This window comes from Colius striatus, chromosome 25 (genome assembly GCF_028858725.1).
Source record: "Colius striatus isolate bColStr4 chromosome 25, bColStr4.1.hap1, whole genome shotgun sequence".
Classification (NCBI taxonomy): Eukaryota; Metazoa; Chordata; class Aves; order Coliiformes; family Coliidae; genus Colius; species Colius striatus.
Genome location: NC_084783.1, coordinates 4,031,026 through 4,054,315, shown reverse-complemented (window position 1 = coordinate 4,054,315; position 23,290 = coordinate 4,031,026). Strand labels below are relative to the sequence as shown.

At 68.5% G+C, this 23,290-nt stretch overlaps 3 protein-coding genes across 3 annotated transcripts; 1 reads left to right on the top strand and 2 right to left on the bottom strand.

Annotated features, from left to right (window-relative positions):
- Positions 1-251: 251 nt before the first annotated feature.
- Positions 252-2,862, bottom strand: LRRC25 (leucine rich repeat containing 25). The gene is made up of 3 exons (XM_062015034.1): positions 2,842-2,862; positions 1,739-2,669; positions 252-1,015 (listed from the first exon to the last, which is right to left on the bottom strand). The coding sequence occupies exons 2-3, from the start codon at positions 2,644-2,646 to the stop codon at positions 889-891; spliced, it is 1,035 nt and encodes a 344-aa protein (XP_061871018.1). The 5' UTR covers positions 2,647-2,669; positions 2,842-2,862; the 3' UTR covers positions 252-888.
- Positions 2,863-4,391: 1,529 nt separating this feature from the next.
- On the top strand, positions 4,392-17,856 carry SSBP4 (single stranded DNA binding protein 4). Its single transcript, XM_062014842.1, is given in 19 exon segments — positions 4,392-4,511; positions 5,409-5,481; positions 5,646-5,707; positions 6,674-6,758; positions 12,658-12,747; positions 13,018-13,101; positions 13,222-13,281; positions 13,387-13,456; positions 13,564-13,631; positions 15,190-15,210; positions 15,212-15,258; positions 15,389-15,428; positions 15,510-15,545; positions 15,629-15,683; positions 15,802-15,872; positions 15,979-16,057; positions 16,190-16,218; positions 16,314-16,415; positions 16,661-17,856. Coding segments are annotated over 19 exon segments (1,158 nt in total). The 5' UTR covers positions 4,392-4,455; the 3' UTR covers positions 16,691-17,856.
- A 72-nt stretch (positions 17,857-17,928) lies between these two features.
- Positions 17,929-23,228, bottom strand: ISYNA1 (inositol-3-phosphate synthase 1). Its single transcript, XM_062014841.1, is given in 12 exon segments — positions 17,929-18,237; positions 18,239-18,296; positions 19,355-19,572; positions 19,652-19,765; positions 19,855-20,019; positions 20,102-20,317; positions 21,182-21,331; positions 21,432-21,625; positions 21,711-21,840; positions 22,037-22,198; positions 22,276-22,400; positions 23,109-23,228. Coding segments are annotated over 11 exon segments (1,674 nt in total). The 5' UTR covers positions 22,390-22,400; positions 23,109-23,228; the 3' UTR covers positions 17,929-18,084.
- Positions 23,229-23,290: the final 62 nt, after the last annotated feature.

Below are 23,290 nucleotides of genomic sequence, written 5' to 3'. Positions count from 1 at the left end.
CCAGCTCTAGGGACACGGGCTTTGGGAGCTCCAAGGACTTTCCCCAAGGACCTGCAGCCTCAGGCAGCTCTTTGGGTAGATGTTTACAGCCACTCCTGCGCTACCAACACTCCTTGCTGAGGCTGTTGGGGTCATGGACCGACAAGGAGCCACAGGCTCTGCTTGGCTGGTGCCAGAGGGACGGATCCAGCCTGGGAATGGCAGCAGCCACCCCGTGTCCTGGCCAGGCCTCCCAGCAGACCACAAGGGACTTTGAGATAATTACACCATTTAATGGGATGGGATGGAGATCAGAAGGGCTGGAGCTTGAGGAACCCACATAGAGCCAGGGGGGACACCCAGGAAAGCCGTGGTGCTCCCCAAGTCCCCGGTCCCAGCAGCGCCGGGCTCAGGGATCTCTGGAGGAGCCTTAACCAGGGGGGTTGAGCTGTTCCCCAAAGTTACAGATTTAGCAGGAAGAGGGTGGGGGTTGGTGGCAGTGCCCGGATGTCCCCAACCGCCGACACGGCCCCGAGCTCGTGTGTGCTCTGACAATCCAGCAGCAGCAGCCGAAAGGGGAAGAGGAACCGCGGCTGCCCTCAGTCCCAGCCCCAGCGTGTCCCCAGCCAGGGTGGCTCCAGTGCCGGGTGCTGTGCAGAGACCGTGGCCCCTGGCCCCGGGAGGAAGCGACAGCCTCAGCCCGTGGAGGAACCAGGGCAAAGGAGAGGGCTGAGAAAGGCATCTCTGGCAGATGCATGTACAGAGACTGCATGTCACTGTCCCCACCACGGGCAGTGCCCATCCCCATCCCCTCTGGGCTGGGGGGCCCAAGGGGAAGCCCCAGGGATGTGAATGGTGGGAGCCAAAGCTTCACACATCCCCGACAGCCCCATCCCAATCCCGGGCCCCTCACTGGTCGGGGATGATGTAGATGTCGTTGTGGCTCTGTGTGTTGGCATAGATGGGCTGCTCCCCGGCCACTGTCACGGTCTCCAGGAAATAGTCATCGTCTGATGGGGCCTGGGGGCTGGGGGGGCTGTGGAGGACAGAGGGGACAGAGGGGTGGCCCCTGCAAACCCTGCCCAGGAGACAGATCAGGGGTGGATGGACCCTGATGGGCAGCGAATGCTGTGGGGAGGATTTGGGGGTGTGGGTTATGGGGGGGGAAGGGCTCAGTCTCAGCCACTGCCTGGGTCTGTGGGGTGGTGGGGTGGGGAAGGGTGGCACTGCATGGGATGGGATGGGATGGGGTGCATGAGACAGCAGAGCATGGCCCCTGGCAGCATGGAGGGATGAGGATGGGATGGCATGGCATGGCATGGGACGTCATGGGATGAAGATGGCATGGGATGAAAATGGCATGGCATGGGATGGGATGAAGATGGCATGGCACGGGATGGGATGGGATGGGATGGGATGGGATGGGATGGGATGGCATGGGATGGGATGGCATGGGATGGGATGGGATGGGATGGGATGGGATGGGATGGCATGGGATGGGGTGCATGAGACAGCAGAGCATGGCCCCTGGCAGCATGGAAGGACAGGATGGGATGGGATGGGATGGGATGGGATGGGACGGGACGGGACGGGACGGGACGGGATGGGATGGGATGGGATGGGATGGGATGGGATGGGATGGGATGGGATGGCATGGGGATGAAGATGGGACAGGATGGGACAACACAGCAAGGTGCAGCACATTAGAGGAGAGGATGGGATAGTCCCAGAGCAGCCAGTGCCCGTGCCAGAGCCTCACCTGTACGGCTCCTCCTGCCATCCTGGTGCCCATCCCCGCGCTGTGCCCGGGGCCGTGTGGGGGTTCACAAAGATGTTCTCATAGTCCGGCAGGTCGCTGTTGGTGCCGATCTCAGCCGCGCGGCTGATGTACCGGGGCTGCCCGTGGGCCGCCGTGGGCTCCCACTTACCCCACTCCTCCCCGGCAGCAGCAGCGGCCGCTTTCCTGCGCCGGTACCAAACCACGGCGCCGGCCGCCAGCAGCACAACGGCCCCGGCAGCCGCCCCGGCCAGCCCAGCCACCAGCCCCACGCTGCCCCGGCACTGCCGGGCGTGGAACTCGGTGACGTTGATGGAGTCGTGGTGGGAGGTGAAGCAGCGGCACTGTGGCGCGGTGCAGTTGCGGTGGGAGCAGGAGCAGGGTGCCAGGACGCTGCCCACGGCGTCGCAGCGGCAGGGCAGGGTCAGGAGGCGCAGGCTGTGCTGGAAGGCTGTGGGGGGCACGGCGGTCAGGGGGTTGCCCTCCAGCTGGAGGCTCTGCAGTGCCGTGGCGTTGGCGAAGAAGCCGTGGGGCAGCTCCTGCAGGTGGTTGTGCTGCAGCTGCAGCCGCCGCAGCCCCCGCGCGTGGCTCAGGAAGGCGACCGGCAGCTCCCGCAGGCTGTTGTGGGACAGGTCCAGCTCCTGCAGCCCCGGCTCCGCGCGGGATGAGGGGCTCAGCGCCTCGATGCCGTTATGGCTCAGCCACACGTGGCTCTGCCGCTGGAAGAGGTCCCAGTCCAGCTCGGTGCATCCGTGGCTGTGGCTGGTCAGATTCAGATTGGTGGGAGCATCCGGTGGCACCGTGAAACAGGGTGGCACGGGGGTCACGGGGGTCACAGGGGACACGGGGCATAGCAGCAGCAGCAGCAGGGGGGCCACAGAGTCCTCCATGGCCCCTCCACCCCACTGGGTGCCTGTGTGGGGAACAGAGGGGTCAGTGGGAGCCCCTGTTTCCCACTCCCAGTGCAAACCAGTGCAGCCCAGTCTAGCACCCACCCTGCACCCTCTCTCCCTGGGTAGGGCAGCACCTGGGAGGCCCAGTGGGTGGTTTTCCAGCCCCCTCCAAGTCCCAGCCCCCCAACTCGCCTGTGCTCAGCCGCTTCTCTGCCTGGGGTGTGCGAAGAGGAACAGGCGGGTCCTGCTGTCCCGTGTCACCCTGCCAGGGCGTAGCCAGCCCCGGGGGGGCAGGGATGCAGCACCCCCTACCTCAGCCACCCCTCCTTCCCTGCCAGACCCCTCGGGGCCGGTGCCTGGGGTGCCACAGGCCTCTGAGCCTGGGGGGAGCCTGAGAGGAGAGGGGGTCTCAGGGCTGGAGGGTCCCACGTGTTGGAAGTGGCTGGAGGATCCCGGCCCCGCGGCGCCACCGGCGCTCCCGGGCACACGCGTGGGCATGCGAGGACACGCACACAGTGCCGCACGCCTGCACACGCACGCAGGGGCGCGGGGCTGGATGCTCACACGCACACGCGCGCACATCGCCGTGCCCAGTGAACCGAGCTGAGGGTCGGGGGCGTGGCTGTGGCGTCAGGGTCTTAATGATGGGCTGGTGCAATTAACACGGCGGCCTGGGAGGGCGTGAGGGCAGGATCGAGCCCGCCCTGGGATCCCCCGTTTGTGTCCGCGTCCATGCCGACCCCTCGCCTCCGTGTCCCCTCGGGTCCGTGTCTGCCCTCTGGTGTCCGTGTCCCGCCCTGTCCACTCTCGGACGTCCCTGTCCGTCTGTCCACCGCGCCCGCGTCCATCCCCTCGTGTCAGTGCCCCTCGCGTCTATCTCCCTCCGTGTCCTCCACTCGTGTCCGTGTTCTTACTTATGTCGGTGTCCCTACATGCCCACCCTCTCGTGTCCGTGTCCATGTCCGTGTCCATGTCCTTCCATACCCACTCCTCCTGTCCGTGTCCATCTCTGGTGTCTGTGTCCCTCCGTGTACACCTTCTCGTGTGTGTGTGTGTCCCTCTGTCTCCATATCCACCACCTGTGTCCATGTCCGTGTCTGTGCCCGTGTCCCTGTCCGTGTCCCTGTCTATCCCTGGTGTCCGTGTCCATCCCTGATGTCCGTGTCCCTCCATGTCCACCCATCACCTCCGTGTCCCTCTGTTTCCATATCCACCCCCCCGTGTCCGTGTCTGTGTCCATGTTCATGTCTGTGTCCGTCCCTGATGTCCGTGTCCCTCCGTGTCCACCCATCACCTTCGTGTCCCTCCGTCTCCATATCCACCCCCCGTGTCCGTGTCTGTGTCTGTGTCCGCGTCCGTGTCCGTGTCCGTGTCCGTGTCTATCCCTGGTGTCCGTGTCCCTCCATGTCCACCCATCACCTCCGTGTCCCTCTGTCTCCACATCCACCCCCCGTGTTGGCGTCGGTGCCCCTGCCCGTGCCCGTGCCCGTGCCCGTCCCTCCCCACCGCGTCCCCACCGCCTCCTCCGCGCTGCCATCGCCCTTTTAAGAGCGGCGGGCTCCGTGCGGGGGGGGCGGCGTTGCTGGAACAGCCGCGCGGGGGGAGGCGGCGCGGGGACCCCCGGCCCGGCGCGGCGGTTTCAAGCTCCCCCGCGGGCGGCGCGGCCGGAGCCGCCGGGGCCGGGACGGGGCCGGGACGGGGCCGGGGCCGGGGCCGGGGCCGCGCCGGGGCGGGATGGCGGCGGCGGAGCGCGGCCGGGAGCGGGGCCGGGGCCGCTGACAGCCGGTGCCGCGCCGCCGCCCCAGCATGTACGCCAAGGGCAAGGGCTCCGGCGTGCCCTCGGACGGCCAGGCCCGCGAGAAGTGAGTGCGGCGGGGCCGCGGGCGCACCGCGGGCGGCGAAGTTTTTTGCCGGGGCGGCCGCGCCGGGGGAGCGGGGCCGGAGGGAGGGATGGGGAAGGGATGGGGGGGAAGGCGGGGGGGGGGGTGCGGGGTGGGGGGGGATCGGGGGGCGGGCGGACCCCCGCGGCCCCGCCCCGCCGGGACGCACCGGCAGCCGCCGCGGGGCAGCGGGAGCCGTCGGGGCTCGGCCGGGCGCCGGGGCAGCGGCAGCCCCCGCGGCACCGCGAGCCGGGGTCTCCGCGCCGGCGTTGGCCGCCGCCGGGACTCCGCGAGCCGGGGTCTCCGTCCGAGCGTCGCGCTGCCCCGGGCCGCCGGGATCACCGCCCGCATCCCCGCCCGTGCCCGCCGCCGCCGCCGTGTCCCGGTGCCCCGCGGCCACCGCTGTCCCCAGGGCACCTGCCGGGGCCGGGGGCTGCCCCTCTCCGCCATCCCTCCCCCCCAAGCGCGGCCACCCCCCGGGTCCCGTTTCCCGGGTGATGGGGCGGCGGGGATGGGACCCCGGGGGTACCCCGCAGGGTCTCGGGCCAGGGGACACCCGCGCTGGCACTCGCCCCTCGGCGTGGGACGTGTCATCCGTCCTGAGTCATCCCTCGGACGGGAACCGCGCGGGAGCCGGCAGAGCTGCCCGGTGTCACCGGCGGGATGCGGCCATGCCCGGGGGGGGGAGTCAGGGGGCTGACATCAAATCCCTCATCAATTCACTTAATTACCGGGGGGGCTCCATCCTGCCCCCTTTGTGGGGCCAGCAGATGGGGCTGTCACTGAGGGGACACCGGGTCGCTGTAGGGGGGTCCCCGGGGCAGGGGGTCCTTGGGGGGAGGAGAGGGTCACCCCATCCTTGACACCCCCTCCCTGCAGGTTGGCACTGTATGTCTACGAGTACCTGCTGCACGTGGGGGCCCAGAAATCAGCCCAGACCTTCCTGTCGGAGGTAAGAACTGGGGATGGAGGTCACACACAGCACCTCTGCCCCTCCCCATCCTGGGGATCTGGGGCTCATTGCTTCCCTGAGCCCACCCCGGGGGGGGGTTTCAGTCCTGCTGTGGCTGTACCCAACCACCTCCCCCAACCCCCTGTGGCCCCCCCTCTCTGCAGATCCGATGGGAGAAGAACATCACTCTGGGCGAGCCCCCCGGCTTCCTGCACTCCTGGTGGTGGTGAGTCAAGTTGGGGCTGTCGGGGGGCTGGAGGCTGCCCTTCCCCCCCATACACTGCCACCACATCACCTCGTACCCCATCAACTGCTGCTCTGCTTTTCCCATCAGCAATTTGAGGGGGTGGGGGTGCAGGGGGGAGCTGTGGCCCCCCTGCTCAGCCCCTCCAGATGGAACCAATTTGGCACCAAGTGTGGGGCAGGAAGGGGGGGTCTCAGCCCAAGACACACCCAGAGCTGGGGGGAGGGGGCTAAGAAAGTCCCCTGGGGGGGTGATGGTGATGCTGGGGGGGTGAGGGGGGACACCCCACGGGATGGCATCATGCTGGGGAGCTCGTGCTGGGGGGGAGGAGGCTCACTGGGGCACGTTGAGCCATTTCTGATCAATGATTGGGGGGCACACTTGAGTCAAGGAAGGGGTCACACAGATGTGGGGGGACACACAGCGCCTGCCAGCCCCTTAACCCTACTGATGCCAGTGCCCAGCTACCACACCCCAAACTGGGGGGAAGAGGCACCCAGAAACTGTATTGGGAGGGGACATCCCCTCCCCACCCCCCTAGCTCGGGGGAGGGGCTGGGCAGCAGTGAGACCCCCCCTTCCCCCTTATCCCAACCCAGGATGCTGCAGCCTGATGTAAAGTCCCAGGAATTTGGGACGTAGCAACTGTTTCCAGGGAAAACAGGCAGCAGCAGCGGGGCTGGGGGGGCCCCACACTGGGGACACACACACAGCCCCAGCCCCCCCCCGGCCCCCCCTGGCCCCCCTGGCCCCCCTGGCCCCCCTGGCCCCATGGCGAGTGCCAACAAGGGGGGCTCAGCCCACCGTGGGGAGGGGGAAGGAGGAGCCATGAGGATGATGTGAGGGGCACAGAGACAGTGTGAGGGGATGGGGCTGTGTTTTTGGGGAGGGGGAGGGGGGATGTTGACCTGCTCTGTGTGTGTGTGTCCACCCCCTGGCTCCCCCCCAGCGTCTTCTGGGACCTTTACTGCGCTGCTCCCGACCGCAGGGAGACCTGTGAGCACTCCAGCGAGGCCAAAGCCTTCCATGACTACGTGAGTAGCGGCCTGGGGGGGCTGTGCCCCACTGCCCACCTCCCCCAGCCTGCCCCTTGCCCCCCCCCAGCGCTGGCGAGACCCCGGTGCCGAGGCTGCCGGCGGGCAGGGGGTTAACGCCGGTGCTGCCAGCCTGGCCCCGCCAGCCATCCTGGGTGACCTATTTTGCAGGGTGGCTCGGTGGGGGGGGTAATCCCTGGGGGCCTGGCTCAGCCCCCACCCCCCACAAGGGACCCCAGTGTGCCCATCACCCCACTCTTCGGGACAGGGACCCCCCCAGGCTCTGGCTTCCCACCCAGCTGCACCCACAGGGATTGGGGGTGTCATCCTGTCCCACTCCATCTCCCCCAGGCCTTCACCTGGGGACACAGTGGTGCTGAGGCTTGGTGGGACCCCCCCTTCACCCATGGGTGAGACCCCTCAGCACTCACAGCTCCACTCCCCATCGTTAATCCAGTTAATCATTGGCACAGAGTCAACAGCGTGGCTGTGACTGCCCCGGGGAGGGGGCAGGAGGGTCCTGGGGTGGTGGGGAGCTGGTGGGGGGCACAGAGGGCACTGTGGTGGGGGGCACAGAGGGCACTGTGATGTGGGCACAGAGGGCACTGTGATGGGGGGCAGAGAGAGCACTGTGGTGTGGGCACAGAGGGCACTGTGGTGGGGGGCACAGAGGGCACTGTGGTGGGGGCACAGAGAGCACTGTGGTGGGGGGCACAGAGAGCACTGTGGTGTGGGCACAGAGAGCACTGTGGTGGGGGGCAGAAAGGGCACTGTGGTGGGGGGCACAGAGGGCACTGTGGTGGGGGCACAGAGGGCACTGTGATGGGGGGCAGAGAGGGCACTGTGGTGGGGGGCACAGAGGGCACTGGTGGGGGCACAGAGGGCACTGTGATGGGGGCACAGAGGGCACTGTGGTGGGGGCACAGAGGGCACTGTGGTGGGGGGCAGAGAGGGCACTGTGATGGGGGGCACAGAGAGCACTGTGATGTGGGCACAGAGGGCACTGTGGTGGGGGGCACAGAGAGCACTGTGGTGGGGGGCACAGAGGGCACTGTGGTGAGGGGCACAGAGGGCACTGTGGTGGGGGCACAGAGAGCACTGTGGTGGGGGGCACAGAGGGCACTGTGGTGGGGGGCACAGAGAGCACTGTGGTGGGGGGCACAGAGGGCACTGGTGGGGGCACAGAGGGCACTGTGATGGGGGGCACAGAGAGCACTGTGATGGGGCACAGAGGGCACTGTGGTGGGGGCACAGAGAGCACTGTGATGGGGGCACAGAGGGCACTGTGGTGGGCACAGAGAGCACTGTGGTGGGGGGCACAGAGGGCACTGTGGTGGGGGCACAGAGAGCACTGTGGTGGGGGGCACAGAGGGCACTGTGATGGGGCACAGAGGGCACTGTGATGGGGGGCACAGAGAGCACTGTGGTGGGGGGCACAGAGGGCACTGTGGTGGGGGGCACAGAGAGCACTGTGATGGGGGGCACAGAGAGCACTGTGGTGGGCACAGAGGGCACTGTGATGGGCACAGAGAGCACTGTGGTGGGGGGCACAGAGGGCACTGTGGTGGGGGCACAGAGAGCACTGTGGTGGGGGGCACAGAGAGCACTGTGATGGGGGGCACAGAGAGCACTGTGGTGGGCACAGAGGGCACTGTGATGGGCACAGAGAGCACTGTGGTGGGGGGCACAGAGGACACTGTGGTGGGGGCACAGAGGGCACTGTGATGGGGGGCACAGAGAGCACTGTGGTGTGGGCACAGAGGGCACTGTGGTGGGGGGCACAGAGGGCACTGTGGTGTGGGCACAGAGGGCACTGTGGTGGGGGCACAGAGGGCACTGTGGTGGGGGGCACAGAGGGCACTGTGGTGTGGGCACAGAGGGCACTGTGGTGGGGGGCACAGAGGGCACTGTGGTGTGGGCACAGAGAGCACTGTGGTGTGGGCACAGAGGGCACTGTGGTGTGGGCACAGAGGGCACTGTGGTGGGGGGCACAGAGAGCACTGTGGTGGGGGGCACAGAGGGCACTGTGGTGGGGGCACAGAGAGCACTGTGGTGGGGGGCACAGAGGGCACTGTGATGGGGCACAGAGGGCACTGTGATGGGGGGCACAGAGAGCACTGTGGTGTGGGCACAGAGGGCGCTGTGGTGGGGGGCACAGAGGGCACTGTGGTGTGGGCACAGAGAGCACTGTGGTGTGGGCACAGAGGGCACTGTGGTGGGGGGCACAGAGAGCACTGTGGTGGGGGGCACAGAGGGCACTGTGGTGGGGGCACAGAGGGCACTGTGGTGTGGGCACAGAGGGCACTGTGGTGGGGGGCACAGAGGGCACTGTGGTGTGGGCACAGAGGGCACTGTGGTGGGGGGCACAGAGAGCACTGTGGTGGGGGGCACAGAGGGCACTGTGGTGAGGGGCACAGAGGGCACTGTGGTGGGGGCACAGAGGGCACTGTGGTGAGGGGCACAGAGAGCACTGTGGTGGGGGCACAGAGGGCACTGTGATGGGGGGCACAGAGAGCACTGTGATGGGGCACAGAGGGCACTGTGATGGGGGCACAGAGGGCACTGTGATGGGGCACAGAGGGCACTGTGATGGGGGGCACAGAGAGCACTGTGGTGGGGGGCACAGAGGGCACTGTGGTGGGCACAGAGAGCACTGTGGTGGGGGGCACAGAGGGCACTGTGGTGGGGGCACAGAGAGCACTGTGGTGGGGGGCACAGAGAGCACTGTGATGGGGGGCACAGAGAGCACTGTGGTGGGCACAGAGGGCACTGTGGTGGGGGGCACAGAGAGCACTGTGATGGGGGGCACAGAGAGCACTGTGGTGGGCACAGAGGGCACTGTGGTGGGGGGCACAGAGAGCACTGTGATGGGGGGCACAGAGAGCACTGTGGTGGGCACAGAGGGCACTGTGGTGGGGGGCACAGAGGACACTGTGATGGGGGGCACAGAGGGCACTGTGGTGGGGGCACAGAGGGCACTGTGATGGGCACAGAGGGCACTGTGGTGGGGGGCACAGAGAGCACTGTGATGGGGGCACAGAGAGCACTGTGATGGGGGGCACAGAGGACATGGTGCCTGGGGCTGGGGGTGCTGTGTGGCCCCAGGCTGGGGGATGCTGTGGGGTGCAGGCAGCTGTGTGGTGCTGGGTGCCACAGGACATGGTGCTGTGCACATGGGACACTGCAGGGAGGTCAGTGGTACTGTGGGGTGCAGGAGACCCCGGGCACACGCTGGCCCTGACCCTCTCCCTGTCCCACCAGAGCGGGGCCAGAGCTCCTCCCTCACTCCCTGGCCGCATTCTGGGGGTGCTCAGCACCACACAGCAGCACCCAGCTGTCTGGGGGCTGCCTGGCATGGACCAGCTACCTTTTGCCCACCTCCATGGGTGCTGCTCAGCCCCCCTCTTCCCCCCTCCCCCAAGCATCATGGGGACAGTGACCCCACATCACTTGGGGAGGGTCCATTCTCTGTGGGGAAGGGTCTGGGGTCCCCTCTGGGGTGCAATGGGGGGGGAATGCCCCAACCTGTGCCCCCCCAATGTGTGTGTTGTCGTGCTGCCCCCCCTGACCCCCCTTTCCTCCTGACCTTGAACCTGCAGCAGGAGCCGAAACTCCCCAACCTGTTGCCATGGCAACTGCATCACTGAGTGATGGGGGGGCCAAGGCAGTGCCCACCGGAGGGGGGGCCTGGGGGGGGTGATGGGTGACCAGCTCTGGGCTGGGGGGTCAAACTCTGTCCCTGGGGCAGGGGAATTGGGGGGTCCCTAAGGGGAGACAAGGTCTGTGCCCCCTCCCCAGGCAAAGGCCGTGCTGCTGTGCCTGGGGCAGCCCGGGGAGGGCCGTGGGGGGATGCTGGTGGGTTCCCTTGTGGGCAGTGTGCTGGGCATAGCCCCCCTGTGCCCTCCCAAATGCCCCCGTGGTGTTCCTACGCTGCAGGGGCTCCCCAGGGAGCTGCTGACCCCGGCCACGATGAGGAGGGATGCTGGAGGGGGCAGTGCAGGGCTCTGGGGGTGGTTTTGAGACGGGGGGGGCTGTGACTGCGCCCCTCAGCCCATTCCCACCCCCCCAGTGCTGTCTGTTTTGGCTGCCTGCACAGACCCCCATTGTCCTCCTGCTCAGGACCCCCGGGCCAGTGCCAGGCCCCAGCAGTGGTGATGCCTTGGGGCAGAGACCCCCGGCTGAGTGCCCCCCGGGCAGCCCCTGTCACCCCTGACCCACGGAGTGTCCTGTGCCCCCCCCAGCTCTCACCCACCAGTGGGGCTGGCAGCGGGCTGGGAGGGGGCTGTGGGGCGGTGTGGGGCCCCCCCAGGTGGAGGGGGCAGCGTGGGGTCCCCTCCCTCTCCTCCTCCCCTACAAATTGAATCCAGTTGTGCGGAGGGGCCGAGCCGGAAAGCGGCGCATTCCTTCCCTTAACGGCTCCCGACGGACGGGCGAGGGGGGCCGCGGCCCCCTGCCCCCCCCCGGCACACGCAGCCCTCGGGGGTCTCTCGGCACACACAGCCCTGGGGGGTCTCTCGGCATACACAGCCCTCGGGGGGTCTCGGCGCACCCAGCCCTCGGGGGTCTCGGCATACGCAGCCCTCGGGGGGTCTCTCGGCACCCAGCCCTCGGGGGGTCTCTCGGCACACACAGCCCTCGGGGGTCTCTCGGCACATGCAGCCCTCGGGGGGTCTCTCTGCACACACAGCCCTCGGGGGTCTCTCGGCACACGCAGCCCTCGGGGGTCTCTCGGCACACACAGCCCTCGGGGGGGTCTCTCTGCACACACAGCCCTCGGGGGGTGTCTCGGCACACACAGCCCTCGGGGGTCTCTCTGCACACGCAGCCCTCGGGGGTCTCTCGGCGCACGCAGCCCTCGGGGGGGTCTCTCTGCACACACAGCCCTCGGGGGTCTCTCGGCACACACAGCCCTCGGGGGTCTCCCGGCACACACAGCCCTCGGGGGGTCTCCCGGCACACCCAGCCCTCGGGGGTCTCTCGGCACACACAGCCCTCGGGGGTCTCCCGGCACACACAGCCCTCGGGGGTCTCTCGGCACACGCAGCCCTCGGGGGGTCTCTCGGCACACACAGCCCTCGGGGGTCTCTCGGCGCACACAGCCCTCGGGGGGTCTCTCTGCACACACAGCCCTCGGGGGGTGTCTCGGCACACACAGCCCTCGGGGGGTGTCTCGGCACACACAGCCCTCGGGGGTCTCTCGGCGCACACAGCCCTCGGGGGGTCTCTCTGCACACACAGCCCTCGGGGGGTCTCTCGGCACACACAGCCCTCGGGGGTCTCTCGGCACACCCAGCCCTCGGGGGTCTCTCGGCACACACAGCCCTCGGGGGTCTCTCGGCGCACACGACCCTCGGGGGTCTCTCTGCACACACAGCCCTCGGGGGGGTCTCTCTGCACACACAGCCCTCGGGGGTCTCTCTGCACACACAGCCCTCGGGGGGGTCTCTCTGCACACACAGCCCTCGGGGGTCTCTCTGCACACGCAGCCCTCGGGGGGTGTCTCGGCACACACAGCCCTCGGGGGTCTCTCAGCGCACGCAGCCCTCGGGGGGGTCTCTCTGCACACACAGCCCTCGGGGGTCTCTCGGCACACACAGCCCTCGGGGGGGTCTCCCGGCACACACAGCCCTCGGGGGGTCTCCCGGCACACACAGCCCTCGGGGGTCTCTCGGCACACGCAGCCCTCGGGGGTCTCGGCACACGCAGCCCTCGGGGGTCCCCTCAGCTGCTGCAGCCCCCCCCAGCCAGCGTGGGAGGGAGCGGTGCCGTGTTCTCCCCGCACTACCCTCTCGCTCGCACGGCGTCACGGGGCGGGTGGGGGGCCGTGGGGACGGGGGGGTGGTCGCGGTGAGCCCCGGTGCCCCGTCCCGCGGCGCTGAGCCCCGCGTGTCTCCCGCAGAGCGCGGCGGCGGCGCCGAGCCCGGTGATGGGGACGCTGCCCCCCGGGGACGGGCTGCCGGGGGGGCCCGTGCCGCCGCCGTTCTTCCAGGTACCGCCCCCTCCGTGAGGCCGGGGGGGGGTGTGGGGAGGGGTTTGTGCGGGGGATGCGGGGTGCGTGCGGGTGCCAGCGCTCGTGCCCGCGGACCCCCCGCGCTGCCGTGTGCGTGCGCCCGGGTGGGGGGTCCATGGGGGGAGGGAGTTACACGACCCGAGTCCCGCCCCCAGACACCCCCCGGACAGCTCCTCCCGCACGTCCCCGCGGCGCCCCGTCCTGGGGGCTCCCCCCGCACCCCCCGTAACGCTGCTCTGTTCTCTCGAGGGACCGGCGGGCTCCCAGCCGTCGCCGCACGCCCAAGCTCCGCCCCACAACCCCGGGCCCCCCATCCTGGGGCCGCACAGCCAGGTAAGGCTGGGCACAGCCCCGGCCCCCCCTCAACGCCCCCAGGACCGCCCCGGCCCCCCTCCCCACGGTGATGCCGCAGCCCCGGCTCGGCCCCCCACCTCCCAAATCGCTCTCCTGCAGCCCTTCATGTCCCCCCGGTACCCCGGCGGCCCCCGGCCCCCGCTCCGGATGCCCAGCCAGGTGAGGTGGTGGTGGATGGGAGCCCCCGCACCCCCTCCCCAGACCCCCGCTCGCTGCCCGCGGGGGGGTCGCGCAGCCCCTGAGCCGCCGTGTGTCCCCCCGCAGCCCCCCGTGGGTGTCCCCGGCTCGCAGCCGCTGCTGCCCAGCGCCATGGACGCGGCTGCGCGGGCGCAGGGTGAGTTGGGGGCTCCCGGCCCCGCCTGTGCCCCCCTCCCCTCTCCGGCGGATGGCGGGGGCGGGGGGAGGTCTCACGCCTGTGCCCCCTCCCCGCTTTTTGCACAGGGCATCCCGGCATGGGGGGCCCGATGCAGCGCATGAACCCGCCCCGGGGCATCGCCGGGATGGGCCAGGTGAGGGCACCGGCACGACCGGGAACCGGGCGGGGATGGGGACGGGGGCACAGGGATCCAGGGATGGGGACAGGGATGGGGACGGGGGGACAGGGATCCAGGGATGGGGACAGGGATGGGGACGGGGGGACAGGGATCCAGGGATGGGGATAGGGGGCACAGGGATCCAGGGATGGGGACAGGGGGGACAGGGATCCGGGGATGGGGACAGGGATGGGGACGGGGGGACAGGGATCCAGGGATGGGGACAGGGATGGGGACGGGGGGACAGGGATCCAGGGATGGGGATAGGGGGCACAGGGATCCAGGGATGGGGACAGGGGGGACAGGGATCCGGGGATGGGGACGGGGGCACAGGGATCCAGGGATGGGGACAGGGGGGACAGGGATCCGGGGATGGGGATAGGGGGCACGGGGATCCAGGGATGGGGATAGGGGGCACAGGGATCCAGGGATGGGGACAGGGGGGACAGGGATCCGGGGATGGGGACAGGGATTGGGATGGGGGCACAGGGATCCAGGGATGGGGATGGGGACAGGGATTGGGATGAGGGGGACAGGGATCCAGGGATGGGGACAGGGGGACAGGGATGGGGACAGGGATCCAGGGATGGGGACAGGGATCCAGGGATGGGGATAGGGGGACAGGGATGGGGACAGGGGGACAGGGATGGGGATGGGGATAGGGATTGGGATGAGGGGGACAGGGATCCAGGGATGGGGACAGGGGGCACAGGGATCCAGGGATAGGGATAGGGGGACAGGGATGGGGATGGGGATAGGGATTGGGATGAGGGGGACAGGGATCCAGGGATGGGGACAGGGATGAGTATGGGTACAGGGATTGGGACGAGGACAGGGATCCAGGGATGGGGATAGGGGGACAGGGATGGGGATGGGGACAGGGATGGGGATGGGGACAGGGATTGGGATGAGGGGGACAGGGATCCAGGGATGGGGATAGGGGGACAGGGATGGGGATGGGGACAGGGATGGGGATGGGGACAGGGATCCAGGGATGGGGACAAGGATGGGGATAGGGATAGGGATTGGGATTGGGACAAGGGGGACAGAGACAGGGATGGGGATCCAGGGGTGAGGATGGGGATGGGGACAGGGACAAGGATGGGGGAACAGGGATGGGGATGGGGATTGGGACAAGGGGGACAAGGATCCAGGGATGGGGACAGGGATGGGGATAGGGATTGGGATTGGGACAAGGGGGACGGGGATCCAGGGATGGGGACAGGGGGACAGGGATGGGGATCCAGGGACAAGGATGGGGATGGGGGAACAGGGATGGGGACATGAGGACAAGGATACAGGGATGAGACTGGGGACAGGGATGGAGATGGGGACAGGGACATGACAAGGATACAGGGATGAGGTTGGGGACAGGAACAAGGATGGGGACAGGGACAGGGGCTCAGGGATAGGGACACAAGGACAGGGATACAGGGATGAGGTTGGGGGCAGGGACAGGGAAAGGAGTGGACAGGGATGGGGATGGGGACAAGGAGGGGACATCCTCCCCACTGACCCCCCGCTCTCCCCCCAGCCCTACGGCAGCGGGATGCGCCCCCCCCCCCAGCTCTCTGGCCGGCCCTGCCATGGCCCCCATGAACATGTAAGGTCCTGGCCCCCTGTGCCCCCCACCCTGAGCTGGGTGGGGGGGGGGCTGGGTGGCCACACTAGGGATGGGTGGGGGGTCCCAGGCCCAGCAGGACCCCTCCTCACCGCTGCCTGTTGCCTTCCAGGGGCGGCCGTGGGCCGTGGCCCAACCCCAACAGCAACTCTGTAAGTTTGGGGGGGGGGGAGGGGGCCATGGGGGTGCTGCCTCTGTGCCCCTCCACGCTGACCCCCTCTTTGCCCCCCCAGATTGCCTACTCCTCCTCATCCCCAGGGAACTATGTGGTGAGTATCGGGGTGCCCTGGGGGGGGGGGCTGTGCTGCAAACCTGTGACCCCCCCAACCTGCCCCCTCCTCTCCCACCCCAGGGCCCTCCTGGGGGCAGTGGCCCCCCCGGCACCCCCATCCTGCCCAGCCCTGGAGGTGAGTGTCAGCAGGACGTGACACAGGGGTAGAGGCTGGTTTAGGGGGGGTGAAGGGTGATTTTGGGGTGCCACAGTTGCCCCCCCATGCTGTGCATTTCTCCTCCTCCCACCCCCAGACTCCACTAACTCCAGTGAGAACATGTACACCATGATGAACCCCATGGGGCCCGCAGGGAACCGGCCCAACGTGAGTGCCAGGGATGGGCGTGGGGGCACTGGGGGGGGGCGGGGGACACACACAATGAGGGGAGGGGGGTCACTCCACACTGCTGACCCCCCCCTTTCCCTCCCAGTTCCCGATGGGGCCCGGCCCCGAGGGGCCTCTGGGCAGCATCAGCGCCATGGAGCCGCATCACATGAACGGATCCTTAGGTGGGTGCCCCCCCCAGCACCCCAGGGATGTGGTGGGGAGGGGTCTCCAGTCTGGTGATGGGGGGGGGAGGTGAGGGGGGGACCCAGGGATCGGGGTGGGGGGTCACTAACACGCTGCTGTCGCCCTGGCAGGCTCCGGGGACATGGATGGGCTGCCAAAGGTGAGTGGGGGGGCCCTGGGACCCCCACTGTGTGCATCACCTCAACCCCCCCACACCCCCCCCGCCATGTAACCATTCCTGTCCCCCCCCCCCAGAGCTCCCCCAGTAACCTGGGGGCCCTGAGCAACCCCCCCGGCACCCCGCGGGACGAGGCTGAGCTGAGCAGCAGCTTCCTGAACCCCTTCCAGAGCGACAGCGTGAGTGAGCACCCGGGGGGGCGCCGGGGGGGCAGCCAGCGACCCCCTCCATGGCAGACAGACACCCCCTGCCATGGCAGACAGACACCCCCTCCATGGCAGAGAGCCCCTGCCCATCGCCCACCAGGACAGCAGGGGGGGTGTGGGGGGTGTCCCCATGGCTGAGCAGCATTGGGGGGGGGGGGGCAGCAGGGTGAGACCCCCCCCCCCCGGTAACCACCCCCCCGTGTGTCCCCTCTCTCCAGTACTCGCCCAGCATGACCATGAGCGTGTGACCCCGCAGAGGCCGCCGACAGACGTTAATTGATGTTAATTAACTCCCCGCCCCCCCCCAACCGGGCGGAGAAAGGTTCATTAGAACTGTCATGGGACTTATTCACACCCCCCCCCCTTTACAAACCCCCCTCCCCCCAGAGTGGGGGCAGCCGCTGGGGGGGGCCCTGGCAGGGGGTGGGGGGTTGTTGTGGGGGTGTTTTGCCCCCCCCCGGTGTGGGGAGGGGCATTTTGGGGAGGGGGGTTCATGGCATATGTGTCCCCCCCCAGCTCAGCACGGGGAGGGGGATTTTAGGGAGGGGGATTTTGATTGGGGGGGGTTGTATCATGGCACTGCAACCCCCCCAGGGTGTGCTGCCCAGCTGGGGCACATGCACTCAACTGCAATTAGCCACAATGCTAATGAGCAATGACACCCCCCCAGTCCTCCCACCACCCTCCTTCCTGAGCACCCCCCATCCCATCTCGGGGGGGTGCCCACAGCTGCCCCCCAGCCCTGCCAAAGCCCCGGGGGGGGGGGGCTTTACCTGCCCTGGGGAGGGGGTTGTGCTGGGAGAGAGGGGGTGTGTGTGGAGAGGGGGGGTTCCCAAGCCATACCCCCCTGCCCCCCCAGTGCTCTATAGGGCAGGCCCCAGTGCAGAGAGCAGCCCCCCAGCCCTGGGGGGGGGTCCCTGCCCCTCAGCCCCCCGTCTGTGTGCTCAGACAGCACTGTGACCCCCGGCCCTCCCCACTCCGAGCGCCAGACCGGGGCCCCCCCCCCCCCCCCAGCTCCCCCCCAGGACCATTTGTAAGACTTTAATATGAAGGAATTTTTGTTTGTGTGGGTTTGGTTTGGTTTTTTTCTCCTCTTTTATAACAGAAACGACCTCAAACCACCCCCCCCCGCTGCCCCCCCCTCCCCAAAACCACCCCCCTGCTCCCCCCTCCCCTGTACAGCCCCCACCCCATACAGTAGCACCCATCCTGGGCCCAGGCATTCTCTATAGGGACCCCCCCCTTTTATTTGTAGCCCCCCAGAGCCCTTAGAGCCCCCCCCCAGTGCTTATCAAAACGGGGGAACCTCCCCCCCCCAAAAAAACCCAATAAAAAAGACAAAACTCCAAAAACTACATTAAAAAGCCCCCAAAAGCCCCCCCAAACCCCCTCAATAAATGTAATTTGACTTTTTTCAGAAGGTGGCAGCGTTGGGCTGTGGCTGCGCCGGGGGGCGGGGGGAGGGCAGGGGGGGTCACACACAGGCTCTGCTCCGGGTTTATTGGTGGCTCCAAAGCTTCACAGTTTCGAGTTGGCATCAGGGCAACGGTGGGGGGGGGGGGGCAGCAGCTCTGACCCCTCCCCCACCCCAGCCCCCAAATTCAGCCCCTCCCACCCCAAAAAAGCTGCAAGGTGCCCAGCGTTAGTCGGCGCCATCGACGTGGAGGGGGGCGCGGGGGGGCCCCGGGCGGGGGGTGCCGGGGGGGCAGCGGTGCCCGTTGAGCTGCGGCGTCTTCTTGGGGGTGAGGGGGCAGGTGGCCCCCCCGGGGCAGCCCCGCTTCGGGCTGGGGGGGGGGGCGCTGCATCTTGTGCTCCAGCAGCATGTGGTTCTGGGGGGGCAGCCCCAGGCAGGCCCTGGGGAGGGGGGAAAGGTGGGGCTAAGGGATGGGCACCCCATAATTGGGGAAGGGGGGGGATGGGGGGGGGGGGTCAGTGGTGCTGAGGACATGGGCTGGGAGGGGGAGGTACTGGGATGCACTGGTGTAAGACCCCCTGGGGCTGTGGGTGTTGGACATTTGCTCCCAGCACTGGGCACCACGGGCACTGGGACTCCCCAGCACTGGGCACCCCGGGCATTGGGACCCCCCAGCACTGGGCACCACGGGCACTGGGACCCCCCAGCACTGAGCACCCCGGGCACTGGGACTCCCCAGCACTGAGCACCCCAGGCACTGGGACCCCCCAACACTGTGCACCCCGGGCACTGGGACCCCCCAGCACTGAGCACCCCGGGCACTGGGACTCCCCAGCACTGAGCACCCCAGGCACTGGGACCCCCCAACACTGAGCACCCCGGGCACTGGGACCCCCCAACACTGTGCACCCCGGGCACTGGGACCCCCCAGCACCGGGCACCACGGGCACTGGGACTCCCCAACACTGAGCACCCCGGGCACTGGGACTCCCCAGCACTGAGCACCACGGGCACTGGGACCCCCCAGCACTGAGCACCCCGGGCACGGGGACCCCCCAACACCGGGCACCACGGGCACTGGGACTCCCCAGCACTGAGCACCCCGGGCACTGGGACCCCCCAACACCGGGCACCACGGGCACTGGGACTCCCCAGCACTGAGCACCCCGGGCACTGGGACCCCCCAGCACTGAGCACCACGGGCACTGGGACCCCCCAGCACTGAGCACCCCGGGCACTGGGACCCCCCAGCACCGGGCACCACGGGCACTGGGACCCCCCAACACTATGCACCCCGGGCACTGGGACTCCCCAGCACTGAGCACCCCAGGCACTGGGACCCCCCAGCACTGAGTACCCCCGAGTACCAGCACCCCCAGTGTTGGGCATCCCAGGCCTTGAGCACCGGGACCTACTGGCTGTGGGGCCCCAGGGCAGGGTGGGCACCGGGCTCCAGGGGGGATTTGGGCCCCAGGGGGTGGGCAGCAGGGGGTGGTACCTCAGGATGTTCTCGATGCAGCTGCGCTGGCGGAAGAGCGCGTTGACCACAGGGGTGCCCTCGGGCACGAGCGGGGCCTTGCAGAGGAAGGCGACGATGGACAGGACGCTGTGGAAGCTCTGGAACTCGGGGTCGGCCTCGGTGCAGAAGGTGATGCGCTGGCACAGCTCGGTGAGGATGGCCAGGTCCAGGATGATGGGGCTGGCCAGCAGCGAGTCCTGCGGCAGCGAGGGGTGAGGAGGCAACCCCCGGGGATGTGTGTCCCCCCTCCACCACCCCCACACCCCACACACACACCTCACACGTGTTGTGGATGACGATGGTGTTGGTGCCACCCATCATGATCTCGGATGTGTACTCGTCCAGCGCCCGCTTGCTGTCCCCCACGTACGGCACGTACTTGATCACCACCTGCCAAGCCACGGCCCCGGCAGCCCCCGCTGTCAGAGTCTCTGTGTGTGTGTGTGTCCCCCCAGCCCCCTCCCCGGCCCCCAACTCACGCAGTGGTCGGGTTTGTCCTGGGGACCGTAGAGGATGGGGTTGGCCTGGACCGTGTCATCCACCACGTTGCTCTTGGAGATCTCCTTGGAGCGAAACTGCTGCGGGGCCGAGAGGTTCTTCCCGTCGTTGTTCCCCAGGTGGTTGTAGCTCACGATGGACTTGGTCTGGGCAAAGGGCACGGGCAGGTCACCCCCTGTGCCCCTCCCCAGCACCCACCACCCCCCACAGCTGCCCGACCCCACATACCTTCAGCCCGGCGCCCACCAAGAAATCCACCAGCACCGACTTGAGCTTGGTTTGACCCGACTTGAAGTCGTCGCCGCAGATGAAGACGCGGCGCTGGGCGGCCAGTTCCACGGCCCCCGGCACGAAGGTGTTCTGGGGGGAGCCGTTGATGTAGGCACAGCCCTCCAGGATGCTGGCCACGGCAAAGAGCGTCGACGGGGACACCTCCAGGCCTCGCTGCGGGGACACGGGGCAGGCTCAGCATGAGCAGGGCAGCGCTGCCACCCCCAGCCCAAGCACCAACCCCCGCCCCTGACCCAGATGGTCCGCAGCAGGTTGTCTGTGCAGCGTCAAATCGCAGCCCAAGTGCCCTCCCCTGCCCCCTGGCCTGTAGCTGGTTGTCTGTGCAGTGTTCCCCCAGCCCATGTGCCCTCCCCTGCCCTGACCTCGATGGCCCACAGCAGGTTGTGCAGTGTTCCCCCAGCCCACGTGCCCTCCCCTGCCCTGACCTCAATGGCCTGCAGCAGGTTGCCTGTGCAGTGTTCCCCCCTAGCCCAAGCACTCTCTTCTGCCCCTGACCTCGATGGCCTGCAGCTGGTTGCCTGTGCAGTGTTCCCCCCAGCCCAAGTGCCCTCCTCTGCCCCCTGGCCTGCAGCAGGTTCTCCGTGCAGTGTTTCCCCCAGCCCACGTGCCCTCCCCTGCCCTGACCTCGATGGCCTGCAGCAGGTTCTCCGTGCAGTGTTTCCCCCAGCCCATGTGCTCTCCCCTGCCCTGACCTCGATGGCCTGCAGCAGGTTGTCTGTGCAGTGTTTCCCCCAGCCCACGTGCCCTCCCCTGCCCTGACCTCGATGGCCTGCAGCAGGTTGTGCAGTGTTTCCCCCAGCCCACATGCCCTCCCCTGCCCTGACCCCTGGCCTGCAGCAGGTTGCCTGTGCAGTGTTTCCCCCCAGCCCACGTGCCCTCCCCTGCCCTGACCTCGATGGCCTGCAGCAGGTTGTGCAGTGTTCCCCCAGCCCACGTGCCCTCCCCTGCCCTGACCTCGATGGCCTGCAGCAGGTTGTGCAGTGTTCCCCCAGCCCACGTGCCCTCCCCTGCCCTGACCTCGATGGCCCGCAGCAGGTTGTCGGCCGTGTCGTTGAGCCCCGGCACGACGTCGCAGAATCGCTCCGTGTTGGCCGTCCACAGGACGATCACTTTGTCCACTCCGCTGCTCTCCCTGAAGTCCCGGATGTCCCTGCGGATCTGCTCCATCTGGGAACCACCCAAGGGGGACACGTCAGCGTGGTGGCACCCCCTCCTCCCACCCCAAACAGGGCTTGTGCCGCCCCCTGTGCCACCCCCCGCCCAGGACCTGCTCGGCCATGGACCCGCGGAGCACGTTGTCCGCCCGCTCCTCCTGGTTGGCGGCGATGAACTCGGGGATGTAGATGGAAGGTCGGGGCTTCATCTTCTCCAGGTGGGGCCAGAGCTGCTCCTGCAGCGGCCAGTCCAGCACCTCTGCCCGCCGCATGGCCTCGGCCAGGTTCAGCGAGGAGATGTCCCAGCCTGGGGGACAAGGGGTGACCCAAATGCTCCTGGTGTCCCCACCCCACTGTGAAGCTTTTGCCCCTACACCCTGTGTCCCACCTACCATCAAAGACGATGTCATTGGGGTGCACCATGGGCAGCAGGTCCCGGAAAGGCACGTAAACGTCACCGGTGGGGCCAGAGCCCAGGCAGACGGTGGAGGCTTGGAGCAGGGAGCCATAATAGTTGGCTTTCTGGGATGGAGAAGGTGGGGATGAGCTGCCAGAATGGAGTGGGACTCCCCAGCACCCCCAAACCGGGGGTCTGGAGCTACAGACACCTCCAGAGGGGCAGGGAGGAGATCAGGGTGCAGATCTGCTCATCAGCTGAGCTCCACGTCCCCATCCCTGCAGGACACCCAGGCTGAGGGACCTGGCTGCTGACACCCACCTTGCAGCCCGTCTTGGTCATCCAGGACAGCCCCAGCTTGTTGGCCAGCACAGCCGCCGTCACGGTCGTGCCGTTGTTGCCGCCCCAGCCCACCAGCATCACCCCCAGGCGAGGGACCTGCCGCCCCGTGCGGAAGGTGAAGCGGGTCGAGCACGGCCGCACCTGCGGGACACAGACAGGGGACGCTGGGGGACACGCAGAGCCACGGCCAAGCCCCCCTGCCAGCCCCCTGCCCGCACCTTGGTGACACCATTCTCCTTGCAGACGTGCACGGTGCTGTACGTGTACTTGGCCTCGATGAAGTCTTTGCTGTACGTGACGTCGGGACTCTCCACAAGGAATGTCTCTGCCATTGTTCCTGCAGCTGGAATAGGAGGAAATGGGTGTCAGCCCCACAGGCCTGGCACGCTGGGTCCCCCCGGACCTCCCACCCTGCTGGGACGTGGCTCCCTGCCAGGCTGTGCCCCTCTGGGGACCCCTTGGCTCCCTGCCCCGCTGCCTCCCAGCGTGGTGGCTGCCGTGGGGCTGCCACCGCGGCCCCTTCCCACACCTACCCTGGCACCGGCTGCTGCCCCGGGACAGGCGGGGAGCAGGGGGTCACCCCCCATCCCATCCCATCCCATCCCATCCCATCCCATCCCATCCCATCCCACCCCATCCCAGCCCCACGACCTCCCTAAGCCCCCAGCAAGCCGGGAGGGAGCAGGGTCCCCGTCGGGCTCAGGGCAGGCAGGAGGCTGTCCCTGCTGTCCCCTTCCTCCCTGGGGGTGACGGGGGGCACACGAGGGCACGGGGCACTGACAATGCTCCCGGGGGCAGGGGGACAGCGGCTGTCCCTGCTCCGCGGGCTGGGGGGACACGGGGCCGGAGGCAGCCGCCGCTCCCCGGGGTGGACCAGCAGAGTCGGGGACAGGGGCTGTGCGGTGCCCGGCGGTGCCGGGGGACGCGGGGATGGGAGCCGCCCCTGCCGCTGCGGTGCGTCCGAGGGCTCGGGGCCGGGACAGGAGCCCGGGGTCGCCCGCGCTGCCCGGGACTGACGAACCATCCCCCCGGGCCGCCCGCGGGCACTCACCGGGCCGTGCGCTGGAGCCGGTGGCGGAGCCGCTGCTGCCCCGCGGGGGTCGATGCGATCGCGGCTGCGGCCGCTCGGGCTCCCGCCGCTTAATCGGCTCCCAGGGCCCGCCCCCCCCCGCCGGCCCCGCCCCCACAACCGGCCCCGCGCCCCCCCGCACGTGCCCCGCCGCCCCCCGGCCC

Excerpts from the sequence above, each read along its gene's own strand:
- LRRC25 (XM_062015034.1), bottom strand. The coding sequence starts at position 2,646 with ATGGAGGACTCTGTGGCCCCCCTGCTGCTGCTGCTGCTATGCCCCGTG. Across the intron at positions 1,016-1,738 it reads TGGCAGGAGGAGCCGTACAG|CCCCCCCAGCCCCCAGGCCC; the intron begins GTGAGGCTCTGG and ends TGTCCTCCACAG.